The sequence below is a fragment of the Pavona decussata genome, unplaced genomic scaffold (genome assembly GCF_977016875.1).
Source record: "Pavona decussata unplaced genomic scaffold, jaPavDecu1.1 SCAFFOLD_260, whole genome shotgun sequence".
Classification (NCBI taxonomy): Eukaryota; Metazoa; Cnidaria; class Anthozoa; order Scleractinia; family Agariciidae; genus Pavona; species Pavona decussata.
In genome coordinates, this window is record NW_028145663.1 from 1,092,238 (window position 1) to 1,115,942 (window position 23,705).

General features: G+C 38.9%; 2 protein-coding genes across 5 annotated transcripts in view; both read right to left on the reverse strand.

Annotated features, from left to right (window-relative positions):
• The window catches only part of LOC146456171 (pregnancy zone protein-like), a 59,189-nt gene extending 48,739 nt beyond the window's left edge, over positions 1–10,450 (reverse strand). For 2 of the 3 annotated variants that reach the window (XM_085093464.1, XM_085093465.1), the window contains exons 1-8: positions 10,249–10,450; positions 6,346–6,541; positions 5,382–5,559; positions 4,692–4,744; positions 2,993–3,013; positions 2,527–2,578; positions 1,761–1,834; positions 1,500–1,539 (exon numbers count right to left, since the gene is read on the reverse strand). In XM_085093464.1, coding sequence (XP_084949590.1) covers positions 1,500–1,539; positions 1,761–1,834; positions 2,527–2,578; positions 2,993–3,013; positions 4,692–4,744; positions 5,382–5,559; positions 6,346–6,541; positions 10,249–10,313 — 679 coding nt within the window. In that variant the 5' untranslated portion in view covers positions 10,314–10,450. Of the gene's footprint in view, positions 1–1,499; positions 1,540–1,760; positions 1,835–2,526; positions 2,579–2,992; positions 3,014–4,691; positions 4,745–5,381; positions 5,560–6,345; positions 6,542–8,632; positions 8,765–10,248 lie in introns of those variants that run through there. The other variant, XM_085093466.1, reaches the window with a different exon arrangement.
• A 6,817-nt stretch (positions 10,451–17,267) lies between these two features.
• Positions 17,268–23,705, reverse strand: part of LOC146456173 (band 4.1-like protein 4) — a 33,326-nt gene continuing 26,888 nt past the window's right edge. For both annotated transcript variants that reach the window (XM_085093403.1, XM_085093404.1), the window contains exons 23-27: positions 23,344–23,448; positions 22,087–22,316; positions 21,164–21,377; positions 19,990–20,089; positions 17,268–19,542 (exon numbers count right to left, since the gene is read on the reverse strand). In XM_085093403.1, the coding sequence (XP_084949529.1) occupies positions 19,447–19,542; positions 19,990–20,089; positions 21,164–21,377; positions 22,087–22,316; positions 23,344–23,448 (745 nt within the window). In that variant the 3' untranslated portion in view covers positions 17,268–19,446. The remainder of the gene's footprint in view (positions 19,543–19,989; positions 20,090–21,163; positions 21,378–22,086; positions 22,317–23,343; positions 23,449–23,705) is intronic.

Genomic DNA, 23,705 nt, shown 5'->3' on the forward strand with positions numbered 1-23,705 from the left:
GAAGATATTACATGCACATGCATGTTGAGAAGCTCACAAACGTGCTCATAAGAGCACATTTATTTGTTAATTTTCTTCAGGAGATTTTGGCATATGAGAAGCTAGAGAGTTAATGAATTTCTCCATGAAACAGCTAGTCTCTGGCAATACTTGTGAAGCTTCAAAAGAAGAGCATGAAGTCAAAGCAGATGAACAAAGTAAGAGCAGTTGTGAAGAGCAGAATGGTTTTGATAATAAGCTTGCCTAGTGATGTTGTATGCAAGGACATTCTATATTACCCCTACAATTGCACACCCAGGGTCAAGTTTTAGTTAAAATATTTGTTAGACCATGCTGAGATGTACTTCAAAAACTCATAAATAATTCATAACCCCATTGGTCTATCAAATGGTCGATGAAACATCACATGCAGTGGTTTTAAAACCCGATAAAACCTCCTCGTTATTAGTACGTGGTGTTTAATGTTTTTCTCATATGCCAATTTCCAACGTTCACAAAAGCATCATTGTTATGAACTCTCTTGACACACGCTTTCCCAAGAATGTTTTTGAAGCCGTTCAAAATACTTGCAGCACGTGTTTTATCCGGTCTAAAACCAATCCCGCTAAAACACTTAATTAACTGCTTGTGTTTGAAACATTACATATTGTAATATTGTATTTTTCATTTTTAATACTTTTGCAATGATGCAGTTTGTTTATAACACTGTATGACATTATGAAAGGTTGTTCCTCTATATATATATTATATTTTTTGGGGGGGATGGGAGGGTGTCTGCACTCTGATACTAGTATTTGAGCAACTTTTCAATGACATTCCATTCCTTTATAACTTGTTACATGTAAAAAGTTTACTGATTTTCACTTGCAAAATAATACCTTAAATAATGGGATTGGGATTCTTAACTGGCAAATGTTATGTTCAGTTTGTATATTTATTTCACTAATTTATAGTGACCCCATTTAGTACAACAACTGTGCTAACTACTTTACACTTAAAGCCATTTATTTTTAAGTGTCCCCTATTAGTATAGAGGTATTCCCCCTTGGCTAGCTACTTTGACACGGCAATAAAGTCTTTGATTGATTGATTGATTGATTGATTGATTGATTGATTGATTGATTGATTATTATTACTACTTCAATTTTAAATACATTAATTTATTTCTTGCACTCTTCTTATATAAATAATTGCATCATTGTAACTTTTAGAATTACTATCGTTTTGACATATAATCTTGTAAATTAACTATTATTGCCATTGAAAAGCCCTTTCAGGGAGGGTCATTAAAGGTTGTAACTGTAAACTTTTGTAAACTTTGTAACTTTGCTGATGACTGATTAAAACTTGTGTTTCGATCACCACATCCTAAAAAAAGTTGTCCTAATTGTTGCCTAGCGCAGTACTCCTAAAAGAAACAAACACCCTATCTATCGCGGTACACTGATTTGTATGGTAAATCACAAAGTGAGCAAGGATGACGAATGCACATTATTTACCATATTTATCCACTTTGAAAACCAGCGTCTTCTTTTCACTCTGAAAATAATATAATGCAGGTGTTTATAAGAGATCTTGAAACAACTTTGGCATTGAATTCAATGGAACAAGAAAACCACCCAAAGATTACAAAGGGAGGCCAATTGGATCACACAGAGGAGCAAGTCAGAATATGTCTTTCTAGATGATGTGTTTTTGATGCCCAACATTCATTTTTAGCGTAAAAGCAGCAACCTAGTAAAACAACAGAGTACAGGTACCTGAAATGTAGCCTCAATCTTCCAGTCTCCTAAAACAGGCTGGTTTGACAAAGGGAACTTCAGACTAACTATTCCTGTCATAAATAAAAAAAAAGGTACCATAAGGGGCACATTACCTAACTGTACAGCAGTCTGTAAATTACAAGCTGAGATGTAAGTCCAAATGATGGATCTGAGAATTTACTCTGTAATGTAGCATGTTGCATTGCTAAGTGAACCCATGAAATTCCCACTGAATGCTTAATTAAGCCCTGGTAAGGAAATGGGAGACACCTGCATCAGATAAGAAAAAAATCTTTCAATTGATTGTTTTCCTTCCAAGTTCCAGGATAAGTTGCAATCAGTTGAACATTACTTTTAGCATCCACATATAATAATTTAGTTTTTTTTTGTTTATTTTTGTTGACAAGTACAATGTAAAATAATATCCATGCAACTCTTTGTTTTTCATCCTTAATGCTACTTATAATATTCTTTCAAAAATTTAATTAAGGAAAAAAATGGAAAATGGAAATGCACATAAATCATGTCATGTATATATGCCCTATAAGTGTATGCATGTCTACCTCTACAGTTAGCATCTACGTATAATAATTTTGTTTTGTTTGTTTATTAATGTTGACATGTACAGTCATGTAATATAATATCCATGCAATTCTTTGTTTTGGAAATGCACATAAATCATTTCCATGTATATATACCCTGTAAGTGTACGTATGTCTTTCTGTATATGTACACGTCACGCACAGTTGATCTATTCACTTACCAACAACAAAATCAAGGTTTTTCCACTGCATAGTCTTTACAGTGCCAGGGTTCTACAAAACAAAGTACAAAGTGTGAAAAATGACAATCTCTGTTCTTGGTCAGGAGTGATTTACATCTAGTTCATAAATATGATAAATGATTACTTTAAACTATGTACTAAGATGTTTAAAGTGGGATTGAAGAAAAAAATTCTTCAATCACAGTTTAAAGGTAAACCAAAAATTCCATCAAAAAGCCAGGAGTTGATTGCATATACAAGGATGATGCAGATTTTATTCCTGTTGTCAAAAAATGTACAACAAATTATGTGAAAAAAAATAGATCTGTTCTGAACTGAAAGCTTTTTTTTATGAAGTGCATGACTTTATTTACAGTTTTTACTTTTGCCTCAGATATTGTGCTAAAAATGTCACTGATTACAAAAAAAATTACTCTTGAATAAACAAAATTCAATATGTACTTACAGTTATAGTAATCTTTGAGATCTACAAGAAAGGATAGGTTTTATTGTTAGTATACCAAATAACAAGTTATATCTGATTAATTTAAGAGATAAAAATAGTATGTATGGCCTGTATTAGGAACATCTGCATTAGCCATTTTCTGCTTATTAAAACCATCCAATTTGCAAACCCAGCTCAAATCACACCATCATAATAACCACACTGGCTGACTGATTTTTGCCTAAAATGAACTCCAATTGAGTTGTAGAAAAAAAAAAGTTCAATGATCGTGCCTTTTATGACAATGCAGGAAAAGCAGATCTTAGCAAGGGCTATTGGAATCCAAAAAGAAAATTGGGGGAAACCATGCATTTTCTGGAGATTAATTAACCAACAATATTTCTAAAAAGATTTACAATACCAAACAAACTCTGAGAATGATGTATTATTCAGTAAGTGACACAGGCATACTCGGAAAAAAATCAGAGTGATCCTATCAGGAGTCGAACCTAAGACCTTCCAATTACTAGTTCGAATGCTCTACCACTGAGATAAAGGAGACTTGTGGGAGCTTAAAGGCCATTTAAGGACGGTGCCTACTAATACCGAAGTATTTTTGTGCGGTTTATGACTATGCGAGAAAAGCAGATCTTAAAAAGGCCTATTGGAATCCAAAAAGAAAATTGGGGGTAACCACGCATTTTTCAGAGATAATTAAGCAACAATATCTCTAAAAAACGCCAAAATATAAAGCAATGTATGGGATTTTTTCCTAAATTGAAGCTTAATTATCTCTGAAAAATGCATGGTTACCCCCAATTTTCTTTTCAGATATCAAAAGCATTTGGTAAGTTCTGCTTTATCCGTATAGTTTTAAACCGCGCAAAAATATTCCTGTATTAGTAGGCACCACCCATAGGAAACCCGAGTATCTCGCGATGCGCAGAACGTATGCGCAGTAACAATAGTAGGCACCGTCCTTAACTAGGTTCATGTGAGGAACATCCTGCATAAATGCAGCTGCTTGGATTGGAATGTCATGTGTGGCATATGCGTGATGGAATAAATGTGATGGAATATTTTAGGCCTGGTGAGTAAATGAGAATGATGTATTATTCAGTAAGTGACACAGGCATACTTGGAAAAAAAAATGGAGTGCTTCTATGAGGAGTCGAACCTAAGACCTTCTGATTACTAGTTCGGATGCTCTACCACTGAGCTACAGGAGACTCGTGGGAGCTTAGGCCATTAAACTAGGTTCATGGGACAAACATCTTGCATACAATGCAATGGAATAAATGTGATGAAATATGTTAAGCCTGGTGAATAAATGAGAATGAAGTATTATTCAAGTAAGTGACACAGGCATACTTGGAAAAAAATCAGAGTGCTTGGCGTACTTGGAACTACTAATCGGAAGGTCTTAGGAGCACTCCAAGTTTTTTCCGAGTATGCCTGTGTCACTTACTGAAAAATACATCATTCTCATTTATTCACCAGGCTTAAAATATTCCATGACATGTATTCCAAACCTTTGCTTAATAAATTAAATTAACGCAATTAAACCAAGGCTGAGGAAAGCCAATGAAAGTAAATGTAAGTTTTTGACACGTGATTAAAAACTGCTCCCACTAAGATAAGGGGTTGATATCAGTAAATATGGCATGGTACATGTAACTACCCTGTAATTTGGTGAAAATGACAACATAAAAAAGTTAACCTTTCCCTTTAACGGCTTCAGGTCTTCATCGGTGCCGACAATGCGCATGTTCACTAGAAATAAAATAACACAAAAGGTAATTGAAGTTTAAGTTGTCGTGTTAAGGCTAAAAGTGTCATTTGGTGGCATACTGTGGAAAGCAGGGGATGGGAGTCGAAGGGCATCCCAGAAACGTCTTGTGTTGTGGCCCCTGGAGACATTTGACAGTGGAAACACTGTTCATAATTTGAAACTATTTCTTATTGTATTATTTCTGCTATTATTGCACTTCCTATTGCCCCTGGCTTTTTCTAACAATAAGTTCAAAATCCATTGGTCTTAAGGCCTTTTTTTTCTAACGTGACTGTTATGATATACAGTACTGAATAGATGTTTAAAAAATCAAGCCCCAGCCTATCTCTGTAAAAAATTTATATTTTTTATAAAAGTTCTACAAATTGTACATAACAAAAACACTCCACACAACCCGCTGCCCTAACTCTGCCTAGATGCAGATTAGCCGCAGGGTAGCTGACTATATGTCAATAATATAAATACTGGTACTGAACAACATTTTAGGAAGTAATTTAATCCATTCACAATAGTTTTAATTAATAATCTGACATTATGTTTTTTTCTTTGTTCTTTTTTCTTTGATTTAATACATACAAACAGCTGCAGGGTAATTAAGTACAAATCAAATACATGTACCTGTCTGCCCTGGCTTGTAGATCGGTTTGTCTGTTTGAATGAAGATAGATCTCTTGGGAATTTCAATAGTGATGGTTTCACTCTTTATGAAGACATTCCTCCCACCCATTGGACCTCCAAACACAGAAAGCTTTGCTGCAATGCTTTTCCTATTACCAGCTTTCAAATGTCTTGGTATCTATAGTCAGAAGTAATCTGTGTAAAACTTGGAACATGCAGAATAAGCAAAAACATAGATTGTTGCCTGGTAGAATGCAATAAATTGACAAACGACTTTAATTGCTAATTTCCTTCACGCGTGCAATTTGATGCTAAGTAATTGGATAGGGGGCAGGAAACCAATTTGGTGGGCCTCTCGGCCAGGCGCTCCTTTTACCCTCACATGTCTCTCTCGCCCGTGCGTGGCCTGCATGTTGGTTTTGGTTTGGTTTTCATTGGCTGAAAAAGTGGCGCAAGTTTTTCTAACCAATCACAGAGCATATAAGTAAGGCAAAACCAAAGGAAACGCGAAATTACTTTCGAAACTAGATTGAAAACTGCCCTATACTGAATGGCCAACTAATTGACTCATTTACTCACAAACTGACTGACTCATGGATCAGATTGATTGAAAACGATTTTATTGATCGATTACCACAAAGGCTACCACACTTCACTATGCCTTTCAATAACATGCCGACTCTGAACTTCAAGATTCAACTGACCGTTACACTTTTCACTGCTGTGAATCACTGCAGCAGCTATAGACCCATAAGAAAACAAAAACGTCTGGCTCAAGTGCTTCAAAAGGTCAGGTTTGTGCACTGCGATTGGAGGATATCGATTTACTTTGTTGGTTTCTGTATTTTTGTGGTCATTCAGTTCGCGCCGTAATTATATTGACAGCAGTAAAAAACATGCAAATCTTTAGTTGGGATTGAAGTTCAGAGTCCGTGTGTTCTTCAAAGGTGCAGTGAAAGCATACCATCAGGTCAAGGGTGCCATCAGAAAGGCTGGTGAACTCTGCCCCATTTTTAGCAATGATCCCTTTAGCTCCGGATCTCCTTGAGTAGGAAACTGTGGCATTGATCATCCATGGTACAGACACTGAAAACAGGCTGACAGATAGCTTCTGAGTGCTACCGGCACGGAAAATTCTTGGGGATGTTACAAGGTAACCACTATGAAGGAAGAAAAAAAAAATAATGCTCCCTTGGCATGAAGTTTGACTTAACCTAAAAACCCTGATGACAGAACTTGAAACATACTGGTAATCAGAAAATAACTAAAACCTTGCTAAGCAATAATTAAGCAACAATAATTCTAAAAAGGTTTCAAATACATACATTACAGTAACAATATATAGCAGTTTACATTTTACTCCAACTTGAAGTTTAATCTTACAGGTGCAGGATATCTAAAAAAAATAAATTGTAAGCCCAATTTTCTTTTTCTATTCCCACAGCCCCTGCTAACGTTTACTTTATCCCCATAGTCATAAACCATGGAAAAATACCTTTGAGGCAATGCAATTAAGAAACCAGGGTTTCCTAGACCATCCTATAATGTGCAGGATATAAGTGCAGTAACAATTTTGTGCATGTATACATAAATCAATCACCTTACTGTGCCGATCAATTCAAACCAATTTTCTGGGCTCAGGAAGTAGCAAATCTGATGCAAAAGACCTTCCAGAGGGTGGGGGTTTGAACTTTACCTGGGTGGGATGGGGAATTTGAACCTCAAAGGTCACGTTTATATCTTTCCTGTTGTCTGGCGGAATACATGCGGTTCCTGACCCATGGATGAGTTCAAGGGGGGGAAATGTCACCATTGGAAGGGAAGCCACTAACCCACCAAAAAGGGTCCGCCACAAACTTTGCGGTGTTTTTTAATGTATGTGCAAAATCAAATAGAAAATTAGGGTAGCACATTTGAATTTGGCCATGCAAGGGTGGGAATTTAAACAAGGCAATTTTCAAAACTTAAAAAGCCGCAACTTTGTCAGGTTTGGGGATGGTGAAGTTTTGCATTGATTGGTGCATAACAACAGAATACCCTAAAATGCCTTAGGATTAACACTGTGTGCTACAATTCCTATTTACTCTATAAACAAAGAGAATGCCCACATTTTACTAAAAAATTGTTTCTATATAAGAAAAGGAAATGCTCAGATTTCATCAAGTCTAGAATGCTTACAGTTGAGTTTGCAGGTGTCAAATGTCGCACAGGGGAGAGCTATTGTAGCCAACCTTACAACCAAATGGGCTAAACTTGTACCCAGATGTTTTCTCAGAATGGTAAAATAAGTCACTTTCTTCATTTTTATTGGCCAATGAAAATGGCACATGCGCAGGACTTTTAAGATCTTTCCTTTGCACATGCGTTGACAAATCTATTTTGACACCTCTGTCCTTCTGTGAAAGTGGTTTAAATTCTTGTATTGATTTAAAAAGAAAATTGATGTTTCATTATACTGCAACAAGTTATTAAAAAATAAAGTTTTCTATAGTGATGACCCTGCTCAAAAGTTTGTGAAAAATTTGCTTAGCAATCTGACGTGTACTACTGACTGGCACGCCTAATATAGCACGCGCACTTTGGGCACCATTGTCAACAAAACTTTAGCAGTGGCATTCTTGATTTTCTAAATATGGTAGGTGAAATATGTTGAGCCTTGGCAGTTGTGCACGATTGTACTGTACCAGGGCTGTCAACTCTACCGGATAATCCGGAAGTCTCCAGATTTTGAACCATATCTCCCGGTCTCCAGATTTATGTTTGTAATCTCCAGATTTTGAGCCCTATCTTTTGGTCTCCAGATTTATGTCTGTATCCCGGATAATTGACGAATTTTCCTCTTTGTTGTTCAGTCTCTCTCTATAACCTCCTGATTTTGAGCCCTATCTACTGGTCTCCAGATTTATGTTGGTAATCTCCCAGACAATTGACAGATTTTGCTATTTGTCGTAGTCTCTCTCTTGACCATGATTTCATGTACGTCCCCCCCCCCCCCCGCCCCTTCCCCACCCCACTGAAGCCGTGAATTTGACCTTGATGCGACGCCTCTGTAAGGCGCTTTGTCATTGCTGGCCGGGGAAATCATATTCTCCATATTTGAAGACGTGTGAGGTTGAGAGCCCTGGTGTACATGCCAGGCTAGTAGCCAAAGCACTTAACAAGAATAACACAGTACAATCACGCATCATGCAGAGCACAGATACTGAAGTATGCAGCTAGTAAAGTACATGGCAGAAAAAAAAAATATTGACCTCATCTGAAGACAGGCGTCCGGCTTGTTTTACCCTCTTGAAAAGATCATCTTCCATCGGAATGTAGAAAAGTTTACTCCCTCTAAACTTCATGTTTTCATGGAAAGGATACAGCTTTTTCAATGAAGCATTACATTGGCTTTCGTTTCGCAATTCGACTTTCAGAACGTTAAATTGAATGAAACTCCGAACACGGCAGATAACGATCAGCACGTCTTTGCCTCGTACTGTGAACGAGGTTGGGCCTAGCCAATGATGTAATTATGACGTAATTGAAAACTCTGGAAAAAATGCTCACAAAATCGGACAAAGAACAGAACATGACCAAAAAAAAAATGATTTATTTCCCTCTCGCACGATTGCGTTGTAGTATATCCTGACAAGCTAAAACGATTAAATCTATATGCATTTCTGACAATGCTGAAACGTTTCGTTCTCAGCGAATGTTACGTGTAAAATTCTTCACGCTTTAACACCTTGTCACCAGAAATCCTCGGATGAATTATTTTTGGATGGATTCATGTTTATATATCAGAGATTTGCCACGCGTTTGGAATGCTTTAATTCTGTTTTCATTCATTCCCTCCCGTAAACACGACAATAAAAATGAAATCAGAGTTTTCTTATGAAAACTTCAGGGAGCTACAGTGAACTTTAACTTGATGACCCCTTGATGTATGGAAACATTTAACAATCCTAAGACTGAGTTTCTCTATAAAATGGCAAATTTTGGTGTAAAAGCTACTGGAGCCAGTAAAAGTAGCTGGCTTTAGCGAGATTTATGAAAGGAGAGGCTATGTTTACTTGACGAAGGTCATGAAAACCTACACTGTGCTTTGCGCGCAATTTATTTCTTACCATACCACGCAGGCCAAAAATTATACACGTATACATATCAAACAACGTTTTGCTGAGTTTTCTTTTAAATCTTTGGAACTGTATGAGAAGAAACACCCACATTTTCAAGGACTGATGAAACAAAGACAAAATAATCTAGAAGGGATGACGCATCTCATAGCATTGCGACGAAAAAGACAAGCACGGCTGTCTGCGCAAGCAGCTTGAAATTGTCAAGACCTGAAACTCAAGTTACACAGCAACCTTCATGTTATCATGAACCTTCTGGGAAAGTCATGGTTTCTAAAACATTTTGCTTGGGATTGACAGCACAGGGTGAACTAAACCGCCATAGTCTGTTTAAGGTACCTTTAGTTTTGAAACATGCTAGTAATTGCGCAAAGGTAATATTTAATATGTCAACGTGATTGAGAGATAGAACTATTGTCAGGTAATAATTGTGAATTTTCACTCTTGTGGTCGCTTTTTATACCGGCTAGACTTCTAAAGCGTGACACTCAATGAAACAAAAGCTATTTTGCAGCACTTTGTCAAAAATTTTGCAACAATATCATTTTTGAAAAAGAAATTTGAATTTGTGTCTCATGTACATGTAAGCACGTTTCAGGAAGTGCATCCTTTGACACACTTAGATTTAGTAAAAACATAAAGCAAATCAAAATAGCGAAGACTCATGGTCATAACAAAGAAAGAATTTTTGAGCACTGAGGATAATAGTGGAAGGCTGCGAATGTGTAAATTCTAAACGTTGTGTTTACCTCTCAACATAGGTCACGGCGGAAACCACGATCAAGGTAAAACAAATCACAACTGTCGCCTTCATGTTGAGCTTGTTGCTTGCGCCCGGCGAGCAGACGTGATAATACAAGAGAAGTAGCTGACTTGCTCTTTATAAACGGAGGAAGATGGTTGCGAGATGGACTATTGGAAATTAATCTTCTTTGCCCACGGGTTCCGTTCAAGTAAAAGAATGTGCTTGTCAGTAGTTGATACCTTTAAAGAGCGGTAATTCAATGCCAAGCCACTTATCGTCTTTGTAATCAAACAATACAAATCTGTTTGTAATTTAACCCAATAACAATAATAATTAAAAGTAACAGCCCCATGACGTGGGTCAATTTGATACCACAGCAGCGTAAATAAACAAAATGTGACATTATGAGGAACGGGAAGCTTTGTGCAAAGACTAGTCCTGTTTACTGTTTCTCGCCAGAATGTCGGGGGGGGGGGGAGGAGGCGGGGTGGGGGACGTCGTCGGCTTATTAGTGTTGCGTTTTCGAGCTGTTCACCAATTCAGCCCTACTTCAGAATGAGATCACACTTGAGGATTTCGTTCACAGACCATGTTGTAAAGCATATTGAACCCCAGTAAAAATAATTCTACTCGGTATCTTTCTTATGAGTTTCGCAGGGAACATATAATTCCCGGCGAAAGAAAAAAGATCACGATGCAATGTTCTTGGTGTATTGCGTATTGAGGGGCTTCCGATCGGAGACAACTTCTCTCCTCTCCCCCCCCCCCCCCCCGACTCCGGGCATCTCTTCTGCTGTTCCCTCGACCTGTAGTAACACATTCTAAACATTCCCGTTTAGTTTCTCCGACGTGTTTCTGTATTGCGACAGAGCTGAAAATAATGGGTATAGAGAAACAAGAACAGGCTTAGATGAAATGCTTCAATGTGATGAGTATAATGTGAACCGGCAACTCAGTGGGACCCTAGCCCATCCCCTCCCATCCCTTACCCTCCCCCCATCGAACTTTTAGCAGTGATTTTAAGGCGTGAGGACATGCCGAAAGAAGAGGATTTCCGACTTATTTTTAGCCTTTTTACGCTTCACGTTTCAGTCCCATCCAAGGTTCATCCCCTAGCATCCCTTTCAGCTTCCGGGAACAGCTTCCATCCCACAATCTCACCTTCCAATTCAGCTTTTAGAAAGCGTTTTGCCAGTTTTTTTTAAGCAAGTTTTGGCAAGCATTCAGTGTGCTAGAAAATGAATATTTACGGATAGTAAACAAGGACTATTGACTGAGCGATGATCTGGAAAGTACGATTTATTGAAAATAATATTCAATAATTAGAAGGGCGTCAACTTCCTCTGAAACGCATATGCTTAATTAGCCAGAGCTTGGTCTATCAACTGTCCGTCTTAGAGCTCGAAGTTGATAAAACAAATTGCTAAAGCTACATCCATTACCATGTGTCCTAACGTTGTTGTCGCCCAACAATGTGCAATATTACACTCAATGTCAGTGAAGGTGCAAGACCCCTTTCGTATTACAATATTGCACTTAATTTTGAGTCAGCTCAATGTCATCTTCCCCTCGTGTGTAAATAGGCACCAGCCAACTGGAAAGCTCCGCTGGCAGCCTGCTTTGGTTTGATTATATCGTAGCTTTATCTGCCCTTGTTATCCTTCTTTCTTTCTTTTTCTTTTTGTTCTTTTGTCTTCTCCCTTTATTGTACAAGTTTATCAAAAATTTATTTTTAAAAAATCACTGTATTTAAGTGTCAGTGCATTTAGCGCACGATACTAAGTGGGGACACTTTCCGAATCAAATTAGGCTGATTTTAGAAGTGTTGGTTTTTGAAGAGAGGGGAAACCGCAGTACCCGGTGAAAAACTTCTCGGAGCAAAGACGAGAACCAACAACAAACTCAACCCACATGTGACGCCGAGTCCGGGAATCGAACCCGGGCCACATTGGTGATTGCTCTCACCACTGCACCATCTCTGCTCCTTGATCCTCCACAATTGCTTGATTGTGTGAAATAAAGACTAAAGATCAAGACTGTTCTCTACTTCGAGTCACTGATAAATCTCAAATGTGACCACTCGCATTATTGGGAACTATATCATTCGTCATCATCGTCAACATCACACTCGTTGTTTGAGCTGTTTATTTCTAAATCTTTTTCAAAACCGGAAATGTAGCAACATTTTTAATTTTGACGAACTAACTCATCAAGCTGGCTAGAAGCTAATTTCCTCTTGATCGAAACTGAGTATCAGAGAGTATCAGAGGATGAAAACCGGACTCACAAATGGCTCGGAAATCGAGCCGACAACTCCCGATCGAATTACGCCGCCGCCTACGCTTAATGGCGCCATTCCTGTGCGCCCGGCCACGTTCTTCTGAAGGAAGATCGGAGCCGGAATCTAATTAGACTTCACATACACCAACAAACTGTCAGCTTCAATTGAATCTTAAAGAGAATATCATCTTTTATGTTGCACACACATACCCTGATTAATAGGTACTCTTGCAGACGTCCGCTATATCAAATAGCAAGCACGTACATTGTGACTACGTAAAATAGACACATTTTTTTGTATTTATTCATCTTTGCTCATCATTTTAATACGTTTATACAGTACGAACTTCATATAAAATATACACTGTACGTGGGTGAAGAGAAAGAAAGAATAATTGAATAAACTAAATAAATAAATGACTGCTGGGTATTCGAGCCACGTCCCTTTTGGCAAACGTCACGGAACGCGGCTCTTGGCACGAGAATGTGATGAAGTTGCATCGTACATAAGTCTATCTAGCCTGTGAACAGGCTCCCAAGCGGGGTATAGGGCGAAAAGAAAAATCGGCAAGCAGGGCGAACGAAGCGCGGTATGCTGCCATGCCCCCTCTCCGATCTCGATTTTTGTCTTCGCCCTATACCCCACTAGGGAGCCTGTTCACGGGCTAAGGTCTATCACACGCAATTTGGTAATTCAGCAATAAATTGGTGATTACTCCACCGCAACAACTGAAACAGTAAAGAATAGATTTTTCTCCAATCCTCTTCAACGTTGCGATACTAATTTGTTATCTCTTTTATTTACTAATGGAAGAGCTTTGCTTTCAGTGTTAAGTTGCCTAAAGCTCTTTTGACGTAGCCTGAGTTGACAAATCAACGTTAACGAGGTTTCTCAATAAACAGGACATACAAGTTACCAATAAACCTCTAAAAACACTCCAACAAGAATTCCTGGTTCTCAAATTTCGTCCTGAAAAAGTAGATCAATGCAACGTTGTCTACAAAATTCCCTTCACCACACTAGATGTTCGTGGAGCTACATTGATGAAACTAGAAGGTCGTTTAACATTAGGAATAAAGAACATGCTAGAAACGTGAAAATGTGCGCCAAAGGTTCTAATGTGGCTAAACATACTTGGTCCAAAAACCACCAGATTGACTTTGAGAATGCCTCAATCATTGACAAGTCCAATAATCGCCACCTTAAGACCCTTGAGTCCTGGCATACCGCGAAAACCGTTGACGCTGGTCAACAATAACTTATGCCCACTCCCTGATCAATACCTTACTCTTCTTTCTTCTTAACAAATAGTGTTTTTAACACTCACCTCTATTGTACATTTTTTGTATTTATTAGTCCTCATTTCACATACTCTTCATATTTTTATCCGCTGAAGACAACAGGACGGTTGTCGAAAGCTTATACCTTTTCAATTTTATAACCAGAGAAAGTTTTTAATCTTTAATTATCTTCTAAGAAACAAGTCACGGCATCAGGAAATCCCGGGGGGAGGGGGTACTCCCTTATAAGAGGCTAATTTGGATGTGCCGCTGGATGGGGTCGCATTTTCACGACTGGATTGACTAGAATGGGGTTGCATTTTCAATAGAGTTACTAGAATGGGGTCGCACATTTTCGGATTTTGGGGGTAAGAAAATTCTATTAAGTAGGGATTCAAAATGGTCTCGGTAAAAAGTTCAGAAAGTTGTTGTTCATTAAATGTAAAAATCACCTCGCATTACATTCCGTTCTTGAAAGTAGATGCATAAATAGAAAGTGACTTAGTTGGGATCACGAAAATTACATTTTCCCAAAAAGTGACTAAGATGGGGTCTATAACTGGCCACAAAATAGCCTATAATGGGGCAGGGGCTCTGAGAGGCCAGCGGCACATACCCAGCAAAACTGAACCCAAGTACCCCCCCCCCCCGGGGGGGGGGGGGGGGGGCAGGAAATACGGTTAATTCAATCTCTTCGACCTCTTCATCATCGATTTAATCTCGTACCCAGATCTCCCACGGTCAGGCGGAGGGGAGATCTCACATTTCGACATTCCCGAACCGACGACTGAGATCGGGGTACGAGATTATCATCGATTGTCATTCCATTTTCATTCTGATCTTCTCTGGTTTGATATCAAAGTGTTTCTAAGGCCAAAATAAATAAATTTTAAAAAAAGGCGATAAGCTTGGGGTCCACGATGGACACATAGAAAAGCCACTGTTTAATAGACACACAACAGCTAGACTATATTTCCTAATCCATTGCATGGAATGTGGTCCAAAGTGAAACTTCTCTCACATTAAAATTAAATAAATATCTTTTTTTAAAAGTAACGACAGATCTCCATTTGTTAGTTCAAGAGGATTTCCGAGTTATTTCAGTCCCATCCAAGGTTCATCCGCTAGTATTTCCTTTAGCTTTCGGGAACAGCTTCCATCCCACAATTTCCCCTCTGTGGTTTTAGAAAACGTTTTGTCAGTTTTTTTAAGCACGTCCTGGTAAGCCTTCAGCGTGCCAGATATTGAACAGTTAGAATAGCAACCATGGACTCGTGATATCACTTATCTAGAAATTACTATGTAAAGACATTCAGTTATGTTATGTTATTCAATACATAGAAAGGCTTCAACTTCCTCTCAAGTACTTCTTCCTCGTACTTAGTCATAGCTTTATGTAACAACTGTTAATCTTCCCTCCCGCCTGCTTGTACCAAATAACCCTTGATTTGATGATTACTTCTTCAGTTACTGATATTCGTCCCTGCGATCGCATCCTGTTTAAAGAATTTAATTTCTTAACTGATGTGGACACTCTCATGCTTCATGCCACGGTTTGTCTAAGTCGTCTAAGAATTGAAGGCCATTCAAAACATAGGAGTCCAAAGAAAGCAACAGAGTAAATATCGAGTTCGCAGCCATCCGTTTCAATTTTGGTCTCAAACGCGTTTACGCCATATATTTCCTTTCACAAAAATTCAGGGAAAAAAAAGACGTTTGGAAAAAATTCAAATGGATTTTGTCCTCAAAATTAATTACTATCCGGTGTGTCTTTGAACTCACTTCTAAAGGTCACAAAAATATATATTCGAATCTACAGTTTCTGCCCAGTGTAGACTTTCAAACAAACCTTTGTATTTTCACCCTGTTGCCTCGCTCCCATGACAGTATAGGTATAAGGGGCGGTGCCTTCTTTTGTTACTGCGTATGCGTTCTACGCATGCGGGATGGTCCGATTATGGTCCGAGAGGCTCTGATTTCTTAAGGACGGTGCCTACTAATTAAAAGGTATTTTTTGCGTGGAACATGTGGCAAAAGAAGATCTTAGAAACCCGCTTAGGAAGCGTTGTTGGAATCCAAAAAGAAAATTAATTGGGGGTAACCACGTATTTTTCAGAGATTATAAAGTTTCAAGTTGGAAAATTTTTTCTAAGCACAGTCCACCTATAAAAAGAAGTTGGTAAACCTGTGTTGTGAAGAAAGAAAATCGTTCCCATTGACCTAGAACTCACCGCTGGTTTAGAAATGCCTGACCGTGGGAGATCTGGGTACAAGATTACATTGACCTCCTACAAATTCTAAAAGCCGGAAACCATTGTTAAACCAAAGACTGCAACCAGGGCTGAGTTGCTCGAAGCATGGTTAGCGCTAACCATTGGTTAAGAGGTATTAAAACCTATAGGTTGTCATGGTATTTAACCCGGGTTAGCGCTAACCATGCTTCGAGCAACTGAGCCCTGGGGCCGGTTCCTGAAAGGTGTAATAACTCTATTCCAGAGATAAATCAGTGTGCCTTATTCCAGGAATACCTTTATCCCCGGAATAAATTCTGTATTCCTTGAATAGCAGATTTATCCCTGGAATAACTGTTATACCTGGTATAGTTTATTCCTCCTTCCAGGAACCGGCCCCAGGACGATAACGTTTTTGAATTACCCACCTCGATAAGCTCTTGGTATGTACGGCTACTGTACGCATGTGCAATAGCCCGTATTTGTAATCCCCAGTTTCAATACCGAGAATACGAATATGTCTATTTGCCAAGAACATTTTGATCAATAAATCACAATCATAATCGAACATACAAAAGGAACGTACTTAAAAATATCACACCAATTCATAACCATTTGCAAATTTGAATTTTGACGGATCCCAGGTAACTTATAACCATTCACACTTCTGGGAAGATCACCTTAAAATTAGTAGAACGGTAAAGTTAACGAGTCTTACTTTCAAAATAACGAAGATGCAGTTCCGTAAATTCAAGAATTTTTGCAAACGCTTGCATGAAGACGATCAAGTTTTGACCGTTTCATGAAACTATATCTTCGCTATTTTAAAAGACAACACTCTCAAACTTGGCCGTTTTCCTAACTTTAAGGTCATCTTTCCAGCGGTGTTAACGGTCCTCCGTTCCGAGGCCTGTATCAAAATTTTAAAATTACCATCAAAGGAGAATGTTACAGTGGAACCTCGATTGAATGAAGTGTCAAGGGACCAGGGAAATTGATGCGTTATATCGAGGGCTTTGAGGCCCTTTTCATACATTTTCAAAGGCCTGGCTGCAGAACATCGTTCGTTAGACCGAGGTTCCACCGTACGTTGGCAAACCCATAAAAGGGAGTACCACATCGTGCATAAACCAATCAACACAAACTCTGGCTTTAGTTTACTCCCAAGGAAAACAGTCTCCTACAAACTCCTATTATGAACGAAGAGAAGGCAGAGCATGACACGACCAACTCATTCAAAAACTTCACGCCTTTATTTTTGTGCCTCATTTACATCATAAACCAGGCCGAGATGGTTTAACACCGTGCTATAAATAATATGAAAGGTTTTCTTTTGTCTGAGAACAAATTGAAAACTCTACTGCGGACATAATATTAAAATGTTACAAAATTTATCTAAGTCGTTTAACAACAACGTAAGAACGTCTTGAGTGAAGAGAATAATACTCCAAGGGGGGTAAGGGGTGGGAGCTCATAACATGATGCTGGTTCTGCTCTGTGAATAACTTCTAAAAGGCACTAAAACTTTGTTTTGTGGGGTAGCTCCAAGAGATCGCATTTGTATTCTCGGTATTGAAGTGGATCTGGTTTGCAATCGAGGCTCTTACAGGGGAATATATCAAAAATATATACATGTGAAAATATTTCCCTGCTGAACCCTCGAGTGCAAGCTGGTTCCAGTTCAATATGGACGATACGAATACGGTATGTTTACTTTTACTTGTAACAAGTACCAAAAGTTTGTATTCGATTTTTTATAGAGTAATAGAAAGGCACATCCTGAAACAGCATATGGTACCGACCCCTCCCCCCAAACAAAAAGTTACCACAAGAACCACTGTCACATTGTAAGCTCCTCCCCTCTGCCCCGTTCTGGGAGATTGTAGACATGCCGGAATAATGTCTTGGAAAAAATAACAACTTATTTGATATCCTCAGTATATAAACATTCTGACGACATATTAAACATTCCCGTGGATAAATATACAGTCGCACGTAGGTGAAGCATAAGCATATTTACAAATATTTTCTTTCAAGTGCTGGATAGCTGTAGGACACCTTGGCATGTACTCATATCGTTGCGATCTATTTATCAGTAAATACAACATTAATAAACAACAAGCTCTGTCATCGTCACTTCTTAAAGAAGTTATGGTAATTTAGACTTCGCTTTTGTTGGGCAAAGACCTCTTTCAGCTGCGGACAAATTGGGGTAGAGTACAAATGATTTTGTTTTCTTGACTGAAAGTGCATGACGCTTAGTCAACAGTTCTCTAGCAACTCCTGGAGAGCTGTAATTTCATTGGCCCTGAGGAAGTGTGTTCGTACACGACCCTGAGTCAAGCAGAACAAAACATTCTCAAGGCCAATTTTTACTCGTTTAAAAACAGTAGTCACTAGTATCCTCTAAGATTGAGCTTTAGTTTTGCTGCAGTGATAAGAAAACGGCTCTGCATATCATACAAGCTAAAAACACGAGAAAAGTTAAATAACAGCATAAAATATATTCTGAAAAATGTACAAGATAAATTTGTGAAAATAAAAGCTTTTTTTAAAAACAAATGTTGTCATTGTGAGTGCAAAAGAGACCGTGTAAAGTTTTCCGTGCTGAACTTAAATACTACGATAATTTGATCAAACCAGCAGCTCATTACAAAAAATTTGAAGTCGTGTACAAAGTTGCCCTTGTCCTGCAATCTAAAAAGTTTCCAATAAATCCAAAAGGCGAAAATATAGCGTCCAGCTTGCAATAAACGTTCTTCGATCCTTTCTAATAGCAAGACGTAAGATACGGCAACGAATGCATTGAAAACAAAGATGTTAACAAAAAGTGTAATAAACCCAACATGGACAATGATTACGAATTAAATAACGACAATTTACTGACTCTAAATATTATTAGCCCCTTAAAGCATGTGTCAAAATCTAAATTCCACCCCCTGTACCGCATGTTTTATTTTGTAATCCTCATCCAAAGTTCTTAGCCGAGATAACTCTGGGTCGAGCAAATTGAAGTTGTGGCTGATTGTCTTGCCCACCACCTCCTCCCCCCCCCCCCCCCCCCTCACCCTACATTCCCACTCCTTCACAAAATGGTAGGGAGAAAATGAGAAGTAATCCGTAATCGGAGTCTCAAGAAAAATAGACCATTTCCGCCAGTCACTCCTCAGAGTACCCTTAGGATATCAGAAACCATGTGACCTATAACAGCCAATCACAATTCAGCTTGCCAGTCCATTTCTCTCTTTGCTAAAATAACAACATTGACACTCAGCCCGATTCCACGAAAATTGCAAGCATTTCCATGGAAATAGATTTTCCGGTTTCCCCTCGGAAAAGGTATACGTCATGAAGGAGAAGCGTCTGTTCTCTTCGAAGTATTGTTGTATTGTGGTCCTCCGTCATCCAACCTAAAGGACAGTCGATTTACTGCTCGGATTAATCCCTTGAGCAGGGTTGGGGTAGTAATATGGAAGGGGCTCTCCTCTCTTGGACGGACCTGACACCTAAGAAGTAACGAGAGAGACAACATTAACACATGTTTCCTTCATCGCCTATCAAAGTAGTATAGTAGGAATATCTCTACTGCAACAGAGTCAGTATCTTGGGCAGACACTATGGCGCCGCATAGCTAAGGACACTAGAAATGTGACCAATTTGAAACGTTTTTAAGAAGCAAATAAGACAGATGGATCATTCAACTTTAGTTAGTAATGATTGTGAAGCTAACTGTTTTCTCTGTAGTTCATAGATATCAAACTTTAATAGAAACGTTATTGGTAATTTCTTACGGTATTGTACGTACATTTGATTTGCATACTTAATATTTGATTTGTATTTAATCATTTTGTGTTGTGTCTCCAATTAGCATACGTGCTAAAGTATCTTGACACTTAAATGAAGTTGATTATTTAATATTATTATTAGCGATATGAGGTGATATGATTACTAACCACTTCAATATAATCATTGGCCGCGTGTTTTCCTGGTGAATTATGGTAGTTTGACCGGGCTGCTCCATTCAGTTGCAACGCCGCTTGGTACATAACATGGCTGCGAGAAGGGAAAAGAATATATTTAATTAGCTTCCACTGAGGATAAAGATTCATGACTAACCTTAACACAAAACGGTCTTAAACTGTGCAGTGCGTCAGGCAACTTGCCTCGTAAAAACTGTAAGTGTAAGAAACGTCCATGCGCACTCGACTTTTCCACTAAAGTAATCAGAAAATGTAATCTTATCCGACCACAACGGGTTAAAATCTCAACTGGCAAAAAGCAAACCAGCTGGCTTTTTAAAAACGTGTTCGAAACATCAACGCAGCACATCCGGATTTTAAGTCTGGCCCCCGGGCTCACCACTCGGCTTCGCTGCCTCCTCGCTACACTACAGTGTAACATTCCTTGCATTGGTTGCACGAAAACTTGGGTATTTATTATTTGCATGAAAAATCCGGAAATTTCAGTTTATAAACAAATAGGTCAGAATGAAATTCCATACGCAGATTTCGAGGAATCTACAGAGGTACTCCTCTTTTCCCGTTTGGAACTGTGCGTCGAGAAGGCGTACAACGTAAGCTATTTCTCCAGTTTCCGAGTTCCAAACACCTCACACAGAGTCGCCTAACAATGTAAATAGTAATTACCACCTGTCACTTGCTATCCAGTTTTGAAAAAACCCAACCATTATTCAACGTTGATCCCAAATGGTTTGTTCCTGCTAACGATAAACATCTTCTTGCCGTGTGTAACATCCCGCCTAATGCAAATGTAGCTTAGACTGACAAGCCGTTTCAAATGTAGTGTAATCAATCAGACCAAACGTCGGCAGTAAAGGCAACTGACAAGGTGAACCAATCAGAACACTCAGTAAAAACACGTGACTGATGCCAAGCGCGGGAAACACATGTAACCCACAGGTTGAGTTTTTACAAGTAGCCGGACACTGACGATGACATCGACGAAAGTGTCCCAAAAATGGACCTTGAGAAAGTCTACTCTGATTGGCTTGAGAACACAAATGACAACTTTTAAACTTACCTAAACAGAGCACAGCAAACGATTCCGAAGATTAACAACTGAACAGACATTACTATTTCCAATATTCAACTAAGAACTACGGCTTACTTGGGAATACGTCCTTGATTCCGTGTATCGTGGATAATAACTCCATTAGGGTACTCGAGCTTCAGGTATTGGCCCGTTTTATCGGGGCTTCCCTCTCTGGGCAATGACGCCACTCGGCTCGAAAACATCCCCTGTTGTTCGTGTCCCAGAGAGGGCCCTCTGGGTAATGAGTGATGGTTGTTTGTAGTCATCACCGGCCCTGTCGGAGTGGAAGCTGGAAAAGGAAAACATACAGTTCATTTCTTTTTTCCTTTTTTACGATTCTCCGAGATTGCAAAAGTTGTCTGTATTGAAAAGCGAACATGGCGGGGTGAGTGTGTCTTCCTAGTAGTTCAAATGAGATTGAAAAGGGTTAAAATTCTCAAAGAATAAACGTTTTCTTGCTTTTTTCTCGCTAAAAGCAAGAAAACGCCTATTTCGTTAAAAGCAGGTCTCGATAACAGTATCCAGTAATCTCCCACTAAACATTTCTTCGGCTGGTGTGTTGGTAACATTGGGAAAATTGCTCCTGAACAGAGAAAAGAGTGTGACGTCTAACCCTTGTGCTTTTTTGCTACGATACAGACTACATGTTTGGCAAATCATAAAACATTTCCTCTGAAACAGACACCTTCTGATGACTCAGCAGAACATTGCTTAGCTCCATATACTCTTGCTGCGAGCGTTTGCTCATTCCACGAATACAACATGATGTGCAAAAAAAAAAAAAAAAAATACTAGGAACGGAAAGCATTCAAATTTTTTTGTTCAAATAATCCATGAACTGCAATGCACTTGTTTCAGTAAAGAGGCATAAAATCTACGCAAATGGGTCACAGTTTTATAGTATTATCTTCATCTCTATCCTCGTTGAATTCTTATGATTCAACCTCAAAATAAACAACGTTTGGCATTGCCCCATGAAAATGAAGCATTTCACTAACCTGGCACATGTTTTGGCGACGGCGCTGACTCTGGGCCTAATTCTAACAGCACCTGGGAGCCCTTTGCTGCTGGGGGCGCAGACGTAGCTGAGTATCCCGATTCGCTGGATTGGTAACCTAGGTAACTGTGACGGTGATGGCGGTGATGCCGATGTCTTCCTGCACTCCCGTCCTTGACTCTAGCCACAGCTACTCTTGAGTGGATCACATCCAGCGCTGGGACCATCCCCCTAAAATAAAATAATATTGAAACACTTGAGGATTTCACCCGCTGGATCAATGCATGTCTGACCAGTCTAAAAAGAATAACTATAACAAGCGGTACTACAGGAAAGTACCACACAAAAGCTTTCATTTGAATGTGCACTGTAACTTATCTACAGACAAAAAAGTTAGTAAGAAGTAAAAACGTCGCTATAAGTTTCACAATTGATGGAAAGAAGGAATTAAAAGCAGTTTAGAGCGTTTTCCAATTTGCGTGTCGTAAATGAAATTTCAAGTTCGCTTTGATTAGGCTTTACCACGTTCACTGATTGGTCAGCAAAATTCGCGCCATTTTCTCAACCAATGAGAAACAAAACCAAAGCCAACGAGCCTTACTCGCATGCGTTTCCCGCGCTTAACGCCGGTTACATTTGTTTCGAGTTCTGATTGGTTCATTACCCTGTTGTCGTCTGTTGTGATTGGCCAGTCAGAGTAATTACTTTCGTTTTGGTCTTACGACACTCATCTGAAAACCACTCTCAATTCTGTTACACTGTTTTTTTTTTTTTATAAGAACGTCTGATTTTGGAGCTGAGGCTGAACGTTCTTATTTTGTTTTGCGATTTGAGGCTGAAAACGTTCTTAAGATGTTCTTAAATTACATGGTATTCACTAGATGTATTTTCAGTAAGTCAATGCAGGAAACCTATCAAAGTACATTGCCTGCTGAGATATGGTATCAAGAACTGCTGATTATAACAAACCGAGACGTGTGTCACCATTGTTAATGCTATATTTTGGATAATTTACATTTGTTACCTTGATTTTATATACAGATTGGCAAGATAAAACCTTCTTCATCGACTCTCCGCCTGAGGAATGTTCTTAATACGTTCTTAAAATTTTGGTTAATCTCAGCCTCGACGTTCTTATAAAAAAGGTTCTTATAAAAAAAAACAGAGTGTGCTGTGCTGGGGTCTGATATCACTGGTCTGTGGTGCCCGACTGGTCTAGGATTATATTCACGGCCCAAATTCAAATTATTTCACTTACGAGTCCGGGTCATCACTGGTTACTTTACTGTGTCGATGTCTTGAAGTAGAACCATCACTTCTGGCATCACCCTCGCGATGCCTGTGTCGGTGATGATGATGTGATCTACAAAATAAATAAGCAAACAATAAACAGTTTGAAATCTATACAGTTTTTTTTCAACTGCGTTACTTCAGGCAGGCTGGGAGAACATATCTGGCTCAAGATCGCGGTGTATGAGTCCGCCATACCTGAGATCCAAACATTTTCCCATCTGACCTGACCAAACTCAGTCAATGAACATTTCACATCATCTTTCTTTTCGCACTTGATTTGATTAGAATATTTCAAAATGTTCAATGTGACTACACAAGGCATGTTGA